Source organism: Diorhabda sublineata, chromosome 4 (genome assembly GCF_026230105.1).
Source record: "Diorhabda sublineata isolate icDioSubl1.1 chromosome 4, icDioSubl1.1, whole genome shotgun sequence".
Lineage (NCBI taxonomy): Eukaryota > Metazoa > Arthropoda > Insecta > Coleoptera > Chrysomelidae > Diorhabda > Diorhabda sublineata.
In genome coordinates, this window is record NC_079477.1 from 22121055 (window position 1) to 22134926 (window position 13872).

The 13872-nt window shown below is 31.8% G+C and overlaps 1 protein-coding gene across 2 annotated transcripts in view; it reads right to left on the reverse strand.

Moving 5' to 3' along the window:
- Positions 1 to 13872, reverse strand: part of LOC130443114 (partitioning defective 3 homolog) — a 67260-nt gene that overhangs the window by 34445 nt on the left and 18943 nt on the right. The window contains exon 1 of one of the 2 annotated variants that reach the window (XM_056777587.1): positions 5465 to 5935. The exons of the other annotated variant lie outside the window; for it this stretch is intronic. Coding sequence (XP_056633565.1) covers positions 5465 to 5647 — 183 coding nt within the window. The 5' untranslated portion in view covers positions 5648 to 5935. Of the gene's footprint in view, positions 1 to 5464; positions 5936 to 13872 lie in introns of those variants that run through there. 2 annotated transcript variants of the gene reach the window in all.

Genomic DNA, 13872 nt, shown 5'->3' on the forward strand with positions numbered 1-13872 from the left:
TTGCACCAGAGGGCTCGTATAGGTTTATTTCAAAACGTGTCTATGGCTACTGAAATGAAAAATTTGAAATTTTCTCTCATAACTTTTAAATTTAGGTTATATATAACTCGTTTTGTATCATCACGAAAAAGCTGTCGTATTTTATTATATTACAACGTTGCCATTTCACAACTATAGTTTTTAATAAACTTTATATAGTGTAAATTTAAAAAAAAATACTTCAACTTTAACCCTGTATATTTCTCACAAATATGATACTGAAGGAATCCGATATTCACAGTCGCTTAGACATACGATTTCTCAATCGATTCATTTCGAAAATAAATCGATATATCGAATAATTTCGGAATTATAAAATTTTTTATACAAGCCCATCAAATTTCTAGATTTTTTGACATAATAGTGGCGACTACACTTTTATAGCGAAAACATATGATAAACCATGAAATCCCATGCATTTTCATGTCCAAAAAATCCGAAATTTTTGTTATTTTTCATATCAAATTTATAATTTCATGAATTTTCCCTCAGTTTTTTTACGTTAGGTTCAAAATTATACAACTACTATGAATCATATATTTTTTATCGCTCTGTATATATTTTTACTTTCAATTATTGTTTGCTTCCTTTCATATATTGAAACAGAAACTTTTGATAATTAAAAACGAGTGACCGAAACGACCTTGAGCGTCATCCGGCGATTCTTTCAACGATCCCATATTTTTTTTAAATTCGACTCCAAGTAAATTATTCCAAGAAAATCCAACTAACCGAAAAACATACTACAAAAAAATGATGACTAAAAACTTTAAATACGAAAATTATCTACTTTGTTGGTCACAAGGGTGAAATTTAATTTTGTTATAGTCCATTCGAACTAGAGAGCGAGCGCCGATTCGAAACTTCAAATCCTGCCGTAGAATTTTAACTTTTACTATTAATTACGATGCGTCAACTTGTGACCGCGGTTGTCATGAAGATTAGACAACTCGAGACGTAAGATTACGCAGCTCGGGATTTTAATCGTGAACTAAAAAACAAAAATGTTTATTTCGTATTTATAAAAGACCCACTACCCAAATTCAAGTTATTTTATTTGACTAACTCAACCTAACCTAACATAACCTAATTTATTATGCATTATGCGTTATGATACATTAATAAAGATGATTTTTACATTTCTACACTCATTTTTTTATGCATCGTAATTTTTATTAACCCCTCCTAATTACGTTCTATAAACCTCGTTTTTTTTATTCATTTAGTTCGTTTCCCACAATGGTTATTGTGGAAATATAAAATTCATTAATTACACTAAGAACAAATCTCGTGAGAGATAATTTAAATTAATTTAAAATGCGGTTTGATTGTTTGTAAATTGACGTGACAATCGAAACGATAATGTGTGAATGATTGTTTATATTTTCGGAACGTACAGTGTTGTCAAGTCTCAAAAGCTGAGCTGACGTAAAAAGTATAAGTCTAAATAAATAGTTGCAGGTATTTAATTTATAATAGTGATTTGTTGGAGATACGAGATACACGTAATCAGTTGTCTTTATGTACAAGGTGTTTTTAAATTTATAACCGTTCGAAATGAAATAAAAATTTGCTAGTTAAAACAATATTTATACATTAACCTCAAAAATATTGAAATTTTTATCATTTTAGATCAACTTTTCTAAATAAATATAGAAAATAATGGAGTTTTATTAAATTTAAAACCCAATTTTCAAAGAATCGTTGAACAAACACTTCAATTCAATTTGGAAGAAAATTCCCAAAGAATCGTTAATCAAAAATTCATAGTTTCAAATTAACCCCAAAAATATAGGAATTCTCACAATATGCAGTAGAATTTCTAAATAACAATGGAACGAATCCTCCAATTTCAAAACTAACCTCAAAAATATGGAAATTTGTTCAATTGCAGTTAAAAACTCTTTCAATAACTATAACAACAAGGAGATTTGTTCAACTTGGAGCATAAATGTCCAAAGGATCGTTGAACAAACTTTCAAATTCCTAAACCAATACCAAAAACATGGAAATTTGTTGAATTTGAAACGGTAACTTTCACAGAATTGTTGAACAATCGTCCAAATGGCAAAGACATGAGAATTAGACCCATAATTTTCGAGGAATCGTTGAAACAAACTCTCCAATTTTCAAATTAAGTCCAATAACACGGATTTCTGTTGAAATTTAAGCTATCACCTAAAGGGATCGTAGAACAACCGTCCCAATAACAAAAACATGGAAATAATTTATTCAATTTGAAGGGGAATTTCCAAAGAATCATTGAGCCAACATCTCAATTGACAAATGAACAGAGAAATCGTTGAACAAACTCTCCATTTCTCAACCCTACACCAAAAACAAGGAAATTTGTTCAATTTGAAACAGAATTTCCAAAGAATCGATGAACAAACTCTCCATTTCTCAACCCTACACAAAAAACAAGGAAATTAGTTCAATTTGAGGCAGAAATTCCAAAGAATCGTTAAACAAACTCTCCATTTCTCAACCCAACACAAAAAACAAGGAAATTAGTTCAATTTGAAGCAGAATTTCCCAAGAATCGTTGAACAAACTATCCATTTCTCAACCCTACACAAAAAACAAGGAAATTAGTTCAATTTGAAACAGAATTTCCAAAGAATCGTTGAACAAACTCTCCATTTCTCAACCCTACACAAAAACAAGGAAATTTTTTAAATTTGATACAGAATTTCTAAAGAATCGTTGAACAAACTCTCCATTTCTCAACCCTACACAAAAACAAGGAAATTTGTTAAATTTGAAACAGAATTTCCAAAGAATCGTTGAACAAACTCTCCATTTCTCAACCCTTCACAAAAAACAAGGAAATTTGTTCAATTTGAAGCAGAATTTCCAAAGAATCGTTGAACAAACTCTCCATTTCTCAACCCTACACAAAAACAAGGAAATTTGTTAAATTTGAAACAGAATTTCCAAAGAATCGTTGAACAAACTCTCCATTTCTCAACCCTACACAAAAAACAAGGAAATTTGTTCAATTTGAAGCAGAATTTCCAAAGAATCGTTGAACAAACTCTCCATTTCTCAACCCTACACAAAAACAAGGAAATTAGTTCAATTTGAAACAGAATTTCCAAAGAATCGTTGAACAAACTCTCCATTTCTCAACCCTACACAAAAAACAAGGAAATTAGTTCAATTTGAAGCAGAATTTCCAAAGAATCGTTGAACAAACTCTCCATTACTCAACCCTACACAAAAACAAGAAAATTTTTTAAATTTGATACAGAATTTCTAAAGTATCGTTGAACAAACTCTCCATTTCTCAACCCTACACAAAAAACAAGGAAATTTGTTCAATTTGAAACAGAATTTCCAAAGAATCGTTGAACAAACTCTCCATTTCTCAACCCTACACAAAAACAAGGAAATTTGTTCAATTTGAAGCAGAATTTCCAAAGAATCGTTGAACAAACTCTCCATTTCTCAACCCTACACAAAAACAAGGAAATCTTTTAAATTTGATACAGAATTTCTAAAGAATTGTTGAACAAACTCTCCATTTCTCAACCCTACACAAAAAAACAAGTAAATTTGATGAATTTGAAGCAGAATTTCCAAAGAATCGTTGAACAAACTCTCCATTTCTCAACCCTACACCAAAAACAAGGAAATTTGTTCAATTTGAAACAGAATTTCCAAAGAATCGTTGAACAAACTCTCCATTTCTCAACCCTACACAAAAACAAGGAAATTTTTTAAATTTGATACAGAATTTCTAAAGAATTGATGAACAAACTCTCCATTTCTCAACCCTACACAAAAACAAGGAAATTTGATGAATTTGAAGCAGAATTTCCAAAGAATCGTTGAACAAACTCTCCATTTCTCAACCCTACACCAAAAACAAGGAAATTAGTTCAATTTGAAACAGAATTTCCAAAGAATCGTTGAACAAACTCTCCATTTCTCAACCCTACACAAAAACAAGGAAATTTTTTAAATTTGATACAGAATTTCTAAAGAATTGATGAACAAACTCTCCATTTCTCAACCCTACACAAAAACAAGGAAATTTGATGAATTTGAAGCAGAATTTCCAAAGAATCGTTGAACAAACTCTCCATTTCTCAACCCTACACCAAAAACAAGGAAATTAGTTCAATTTGAAACAGAATTTCCAAAGAATCGTTGAACAAACTCTCCATTTCTCAACCCTACACAAAAACAAGGAAATTTTTTAAATTTGATACAGAATTTCTAAAGAATCGTTGAACAAACTCTCCATTTCTCAACCCTACACAAAAACAAGGAAATTTGTTAAATTTGAAACAGAATTTCCAAAGAATCGTTGAACAAACTCTCCATTTCTCAACCCTACACAAAAAACAAGGAAATTTGTTCAATTTGAAGCAGAATTTCCAAAGAATCGTTGAACAAACTCTCCACTTCTCAACCCTACACAAAAACAAGGAAATTTGTTCAATTTGAAGCAGAATTTCCAAAGAATCGTTGAACAAACTCTCCATTTCTCAACCCTACACAAAAACAAGGAAATTAGTTCAATTTGAAACAGAATTTCCAAAGAATCGTTGAACAAACTCTCCATTTCTCAACCCTACACAAAAAACAAGGAAATTAGTTCAATTTGAAGCAGAATTTCCAAAGAATCGTTGAACAAACTCTCCATTACTCAACCCTACACAAAAACAAGAAAATTTTTTAAATTTGAAACAGAATTTCCAAAGAATCGTTGAACAAACTCTCCATTTCTCAACCCTACACAAAAACAAGGAAATTTTTTAAATTTGATACAGAATTTCTAAAGAATTGTTGAACAAACTCTCCATTTCTCAACCCTACACAAAAAAACAAGTAAATTTGATGAATTTGAAGCAGAATTTCCAAAGAATCGTTGAACAAACTCTCCATTTCTCAACCCTACACCAAAAACAAGGAAATTTGTTCAATTTGAAACAGAATTTCCAAAGAATCGTTGAACAAACTCTCCATTTCTCAACCCTACACAAAAACAAGGAAATTTTTTAAATTTGATACAGAATTTCTAAAGAATCGTTGAACAAACTCTCCATTTCTCAACCCTACACAAAAACAAGGAAATTTGTTAAATTTGAAACAGAATTTCCAAAGAATCGTTGAACAAACTCTCCATTTCTCAACCCTACACAAATAACAAGGAAATTTGTTCAATTTGAAGCAGAATTTCCAAAGAATCGTTGAACAAACTCTCCATTTCTCAACCCTACACAAAAAAACAAGGAAATTTCCAAAAGATCATTGAACCCACTTCCCATTTTTTAAAGTAACTACAAATAAAATAATAACTTCTAAGACCTTTTCATTTTCACTTTCATCTAAAATATATTTAAATTATGATAAAAACGTTGAACCAAAATTTTTTTGAGATTATATAAAACAAACGCCGATTTCGATTTCTTACCTTTTTGATAGAATTATCGCTGGAAGGTCTAGTAATAGAAATCCTAGTAGTAGATCTCCCCGGAACGTTCCTCTGTAATTTTTCCACATTATAAGTTTGCCTCCAACCGAACAAGGACACTATCTTTTCAGCCACTTCGTTACACTTTGGTCCTGTCGTTACAGTTTGACAACCGTCGAACATTTCATCCCGACGTCACTTACGACAATATTTATAAAACGTACATAGAAAACACCTTCCGTTGATTATAACGTCAATACTGATAACAAATTTCCATGATAAGAATTTATTTAACGCGAATTTGAGGCGGCGTTCGCTTCAAATAATATTTTCATCGTTAAGTTCCTTTCTCTTTTTAGAATGCAAAAACGTCCTCCGACTATTTAATAACAGCGAGGGTACGAGAAAACGGTGGGAAATTTTACCGCCTCGCCTGAATCTACTCTCTAAACTAAACCGTCGTATCAAACTGATAGCAGTCGGACGCACGTTCTGATTACGAGTCTAGAAAGAGAAAGGTAAGTAGAGGTGGTTAATATACTAATTATTCGGTTTTCCAATCCTATTCTCTAATGTTCTAATTAAATATGACAGCTGTCTCCATTATATACAAGGTAATTCGCAAATTAACTTAATATCGTATCAAAATTTTTAAACTGTATTTGGTAATTCATACGAGTACGGTCCAAACAAAGAAAAAACAAGAATTTTGGAGAGAAATATATTTATTTATGGACTTAAGCTCATTTTAGCTCCATACACTTTTCCCAGCGATGTTGAATAAGTTCGGTCGGTAACCTTTTTATAATAGGAATCATCAAGATCTTCAACTGCTGACATTATTTAGCTTCATTGTTGGAAAATCTTTGACCAACAAGCCATTTTTTCAAGTTTGAGAACAGAAAATAATCCGAAAGGAACTAAATCAGGCGTATAGGGAATATAAGGTAGTAATTCATTGATTCTTGATGAAGCAATACTCTTTACTTAGCCAAATGTTGTGATAAGTTCGCCGTTGATAGTTTTTCCTATTCCAAGATTTCCAAAGGATCATTGAACTAACGTCCCAATTGCCAAATTAACGGAAAATTTTTTGAATTTGAAGCAGAATTTCCAGAGAATCTTGGAACAAACGCTCCTTTTCTTAACTCAACATCAAAAACATGGAAATTTGTTCAATTTGAAACGGTAACTTTCGAAGAATCGTTGAACAACCGTCCCAATTACAAAAACATGGAATATTGTTCAAGTTGAAGCAGCCTTTCGAAAAAACCGTTGAACAAACTCTCCAATTTTCGAATTAATACTAAAAAAGCGGACTTTTGTTGAATTTTAAGCCTCCACCTTCAAAGGATCGTTGAACAACCGTCCCAATTAAAAAAACATGGAAGATTTTTCAAGTTGAAGCAGCCTTTCGAAAAAACCGTTGAACAAACTCTCCAATTTTCGAATTAATACTAAAAAAGCGGACTTTTGTTGAATTTTAAGCCTCCACCTTCAAAGGATCGTTGAACAACCGTCCCAATTAAAAAAACATGGAAGATTTTTCAAGTTGAAGCAGCCTTTCGAAAAAACCGTTGAACAAACTCTCCAATTTTCGAATTAATACTAAAAAAGCGGACTTTTGTTGAATTTTAAGCCTCCACCTTCAAAGGATCGTTGAACAACCGTCCCAATTAAAAAAACATGGAAGATTGTTCAAGTTGAGGCAGAATTTACTGTTGATAACGAAGGAGCAATCTCACCCATAGTAGCTTTCATATTGGTTGGTCTAAGGCCAATTTTTTCCACGTTTACAAATTTACTGGGAACTTTCGCTATTAATGGCTGCAATAGAAATATTATACAACGTGGTGTCTTCAAATTTGAAACATATGCTATATACATTATGTATTTTCTAATTTTTTAAATAATTACCGTCATCTCTTGTATTTTTTCTTCACTTTCACACACTTTTCACAATGTCTGACTAAAACTTCTTTGCCATCTGTTTAATTTCATCGTCGCTGTTAAATCGTTTACCCATTCAGTTTTGAGAACAAAAAATAGACGGATGGTGCCAGATCAGGGTTAAATGGTGGGTGTTCAATCTCCATACATCCACATTTGTGTACAACAGCCTTGGAAAGCGAAGCGCTGTGTACTAGAACATTGCCATAACTTTGTTGGTACTTTTCGGTACATTTGCTTTTTTTTTGACACGGGTTCCCCTTTCCGATGCCTCTCCACGAGTCATATTTTCATATATAAGCGCTCGTGGAGGATCCTTAGAAGATTTGTTTTGGGAATGTCGGTCTGCACTGCAATTTCTTTTGTTTCTCGGTACTATTTCTTAAATTATCTTTGATATATCAGACCCATTTTTATTTGCTGAAAACGATGGATACAAGTCGCCGTAAACAATCACCAATCAGTTCTTAATTTCTGTTGATGTTAATCATTTTTTAATTCAATAATTATAATCAATTGAGGAACTAAATAGAATAGTTTTTGTTTAAAAAACTAAAACTTTTAGTATAAATCTGGTAGTGGCAACATTAGGGTTTTGTTCTAAATATTATTGACCCCTGTAATTAATGTAAACAACTACGCGGTAATAAACTTTCTACATAATATTTATTTTCGTATATTGTTGGTTCAGTTACAAATTTATCTTTTTTGTTAATTACTCGCTAACAAGACAAACAAATTTATCTTTAGTGGTGTGTTATTTGCTTTTGTAACGAGGTCACTCATTTTCTCTTTTCAAATTTCCATATTTTTCACCGAAAAATACCCAAATAAGTGAAGTAACTCACGTTATAAAGACTTTTTATTCCCTATTTAATTATACAGGGTATTTCAATAAAAAAAAAACATCACATTTCATACTTTTATACGTATTCAAATACCTCCGATGTCATATTATTGATATTCTATTCCAATTTTAGAAAATATTCAGGAGATATGGTGTATATTTCTAAAGCCGGGTTGCCACTGCGCTAAACGAATCGTATTCACATCGAAACTTGTTTCACCTTCCGTAATGTGCACAGTGTATATGTGCACAATGTGTTTTCGTCCCGAAACATTTCGTCCAGTCGAGACATTTTCGCGCAGGGACAACCTGGGAAAATTGTATGGAGCTAAAATGAGATTACGTTGAAATATTTGAGCCAGGTGCTTCTGGAATCATCTTCTTATTAGGGCTTCCTTCCTTCCTAAACGTTTTTCGATTACATTTTTGAGTCCTTACTGAAAAAACTGTTCGATAAAGCGTCTCCTGAATCTAGGGTTTGTTTAACCCCCGGGGGCCAATTCTTGACGATAGTTTAATGTCCGATAAACTGACCAAAGATCCTCATTCATATCGGTGATTATTATAACAGAAAAATCAACTGCAGCCGCACAATTTAATCGACTAATTTTCTCACCTGAGCGCAACGAGAAAAAAAATGGAATTTTTAATTATAGATTATTAGTCTTTAACGATCTAATCAAATATAATCATTATTCATTTATATAAGTACGTGAAGTACACATATTTACATAAAAATTACTTGCGTTGTATATTAAAAATGAAGCGAAACAGTTATACGACTCCGTGCAGTACCGGACTCGGATAGTCCAATAATGGAAATTTGATTCGTTAATGAAACATTATGATAAGTTAAAATTCGTACAAAGGACAATCTGTATATAAATTGAAAAATGTCTACGATGATTTATATGAATTGTAATTCAATTATTATTCAATATAGAAGCTTTAATATGGAATTATATAATAATAATATATAATAATAATAATAATAATAATAATAATAATAATAATAATATAGAATTCTTTAAAATTTTCAGTAGGAATCTACTGACTCATCATCTACCAGATTTACAAAGTTTTCTGATTTTCCTCAAGTTTCTTGGATTTATTTTCTAGGTTCTACGATCTGAAGATGTCTATTATTGCTTTAGGTTTATCGAGATTTAATCTATTGTGTTCTAGCAGAATTTTCAACTTTCCCTGATTCTTATTTAGTTGTTTTTTTGGTGTCTTCAAACTCGAGGTTCTATAATAGCTCGATGCTCTACTAAACGCGAGCCTGTTCGAATTTATAGCATGTTTTTTAACATTTCCGATTTCTTCAGGTTCTTTAATATTCGAACATATTTGAATCTTTTCAGTTCTAGAAGGATTTTTAACTTTCTATGATTCTTATTCAATTGCTTTTTTGTGATCTTCAGACTCGTCAGAACACCTGATGCTCTAGAAAGTTCTATAATCGCTCAATGCTCTACTAAACGCGAGTCTGTTCGAATTTATAGTGTTCTAGCATGTTTTTTAACATTTAATGATTTCTTCAACCACTTTGATGTCTTCTATGAGTTCTTCAACATCCGCAGGACACCCTGAGATCTATAAAGATCTATAATTGGTTCAGGTTCTTTAATATTGGATCATATTTAAATTTATTGTGTTCTAACAGGATTTCCAATGTTTCCCGAGTCTCTTTTAGTTGCTTTCTGTTTGCTATTGAATTTTTAGGCTCTTCAGAACACCTGAGGATCTATAGGATTATATAATTGCTCTACGCTCCTCGAAATAGAAGCCCATTTTAATTTATTGCGATTTTCAACGTTGTTTGATCCGATATTTTCAGCAAAATAAGTGAAAATGTTAAGAGATTCTCCGGTGATTACATTTATAGAACATGTTTGCCACAAACGACACAACCCGTCATATATTCAAAGAGAGTTTAATCGTGGTTAAAGAAACTGACTTTTTCTTGGCCCAGTTCTACCTCCAGCTGATCGGTTTCAAGATTTTTCTTTTTAAATTCGAGCTAATATAAATAAATGGAGAACAATACTGTAATTAAAGAACAGTCTCCAAGAAATGGATAATATAGATAGTATAATTTCAGAAATAATTTTCCATTTTTTTATTTTAAATAAACATTCGTTTGACTACAATGTGTTTTTCTATCGTTTTTCTATAATGCCAAAATTTATGCCTCCCCTTGTATTTTCCCAAAAACGATTAAACAAGAAAAAGTTTCAAAATTAGTCTTCTATGTGGTTGTAATTTTGGGTATTACGTATACGGTCAAAAATATTGTAAACAAAGTATTTTCATCACGGGGGACGAAACTTAGATGCGAGGTCGTTGAAACTGATACCCAACTTATTTTTCACATATCAAAGGACTCGCATCACCGTGATTCCGGCGCAATTCAATATCCTTGTGTACACATTTTAGTCAGTGGTTGTTCGAAACTAAATTTTTTAAATATGCTCTGATTACACTGATCAACAACATATAAATTTATACCAAATTTCGAATGTACTACGGCCACCAAACAATAATAAATCAATGACACAACAGGTGTTTTTGTAAAAAAAAACAAAATTAGAAAAAATGTTCTTTGATGTACAATAAACAGCTTTGATTCTCGCGAATGTTTGGCTTTGTATGGAATTCTAGGCTCATTGATTAAGTCTTTGTAAATTTCCGCTTTATGGTTTCCCAGGGAACTTTAGACAACGTTTTCAAGCGATTTTTTCCAGATCAAGCTTTCCCTTTCCTTTAAACTTTATATTCTTCATTAGATCTCGTATTTGTGGACCAACTATAAGATCCCACTGCACAGCTTTTACAAAATTTTTCATCGGGTCGAATTTTATATGTAACGTTTACTGAAAGATCATTTTTAACATTATTCTGCCTTGCAGAAAGTGATCCACGCTCGTGTAGTGACTTTTATGTTTCTGCTGTCCCATTCGCAAATGACAACAGTATTTTGTGTAACCAAGGTGTAGCAATAACTCCACAAATTTTCTTGGTTACGAAAAAGGGTTTTATTATAAAAATTATTCTACATTCGAATGCTCCCATTCAATATAATCCCTTTCCTTGGCCACACACCTTTCCATACGTTTTTTCCATTGATCTAAGCAGTTCTGGAAGTCTTCTTTGGTGAGGTTCTTTAGGAGCTCTGCAGTTTTTTGCTTTATCGCTTCCCACGACTCAAATCGGGTCCCTTTCGAAGCAGATCTTTTTCTAACCTTTCAAGAAAATCTGAGCAGCCCAGTTGACGCAAAAGTTTTTGATCAGGAGTCAAATTTTTTGGCACCAACTTCGCACAGACTTTTCTCTAACCGTTTCTTTATCGACGTTTAGAGCCTCGACAATTGGTTGTTTCCAGTCGTTTAATCTAGTTCCCAAAGCTCATTTTTTTAGACAGATTCAAATCACGTACTAAATCTTTTAAATCACTTTGTATTAATAAATGATCTTGGGTCACCTTATGGGGTTGACTTATAATAAACAGAATCCTGACTTTCTGTTTGATTTGGAGGATTTTGGATAAGCAGTTCGGTAGTGTGAGGGATTTGTATGTTGATCGATGACAAATTTGGATACTGGGCAGTGTGTTTGGACTTGGTTGTGACGCGTTTGCATCAAACCAAGAATTCATCTTGGTGTCGCATAGGAAAACGAAAATAAAAAAGTTGAAAGCGAACGGAAAAGAATTTATAGCTCTATGTTTTTTAAATGATGATACATCGAAACAAATAAAACCCATCGCAAAGTTTGTGTGACAAAACCAGCGTTAAAATTTTAAAATTCTGTTCGTTATCAGATCCTGTATATGCTCATATATCTGTTAAAGACTCAAAGACCAAGCCTGGTAAACGAGATTAAAAATTGATGAAAAAAACTATAATAGAAACTATATTTGAAAATAAAAATTATATCTTTGTTAATTTTTTATTTATGGGTGTAGAAAAGGGATCACCCCTCGTATAATTTAATTTTTATTAGTTTATTTTGTAATATTTAATCAACAACGTTACTAAAACCAACATTTTATATTGTTTGTTTATGTAAAGAATGTCCAAAACAAATAAAAATATATTACCGGGTAATAAGTCGCTAAAGGGACCGTACTATATGTACAAACACAATTTTTTTCACACGAATCAGTTTATTTTGTAATATTCAATTACAACATTACTAAAACCGATATTATACATTGTTTGTTTATGTACAGAATGTCCGAAGCAAATCAAATTTTATTACCGAGTTATACGTCACTAAAGGGACCGTACTATATGTAAAAACACATTTTTTTTGTAATATTTAATTAACAACGTTATTAAAACTAACATTTTATATTGTTTGTTAATGTACAGAATGTCCAAAACAAATAAAAATATATTACCGGGTAATAAGTCACTAAAGGGACCGTACTATAAGTACCAACACATTTTTATCACACGAATTAGTTTATTTTGTAATATTCAATTTCAACGTTACTAAAACGGACATTATATGTTGTTTGTTTATGTGCAGAATGTCCGAAACAAATCAAATTTTATTACCGAGTTATACGTCACTAAAGGGACTGTACTATATGTAAATTTTGTAACACATTTTTTTCACACGAATCAGTTTATTTTGTAATATTCAATTGATAACGTTACTAAAACCAACATTTTACATTTAGTCACTATAAGTCACTAAAGGGGCCGTATATATTTAACGTGATTATAAAAAATTTCGTCATAAATCAAAAACGACATTCCAAGTAAGAATTTATTATCTAGAAGAAGGTATTATATAAATTAATAACAAAAATCACAAAAAAAGTCCCACTACATAAATAGTTATATATAGTCCAGTCAAATTCAATGTTTATACGACAACTGGAACAGAATTAATGGAAAAAAATTTTTTTCTCGAAAATACCATAGATATACAGATGAAAAGACGAATGTGGACAAGATATCGCTTGAATTAATTACGATGTTTGTAACCTCAAAATAGGCCCCAGTTTCGCCGATAACCACTATATGCACTAAATTTAAATCCAGAGAGTATCAGATCTGAACAATACGAAGCCCAATTTATGTAATTTCATCATTCTTAGGGGTCATATACAGCGAGTATCCTCTAGAAACCTGAGGATAGGAAAAACATCGCCGAAGCTCAGATCTGCAGAATACGAAGCCTAATTTATGTAATTTTATCATTTTTAGGGGAGATATGTGGTAGTGGGGTTCGGTGTGTAAGTTTTGGTAGAGGTTGGGGACTCTAAATATGAAATATAAAATCCTCGTAAGCAGCTGGAGGTGAATGTGATTTTGTGACCTTAATAATGCACTCTGGGATTATCAAACACGTAAATACAAGATTTGCGTTCTAAACACGTGAAATCCAAAAAAAAGGGACTAATCCACCCCAATAGAGGGATTTGTAGTGGTAAAAATCGATAGCCTGAGTTTCTAGATTCGAATTTAAAAGATTTCAAAATTTTTTAGGTTAGGTTAATTTAGGTTGAATGAATTTAGGTTATGTTATGCTGGTTTCAAACTCTCTGAGTTATTTCAAGCGATTTTTTTAAAAATTATATGCTTTTTATGCGGCT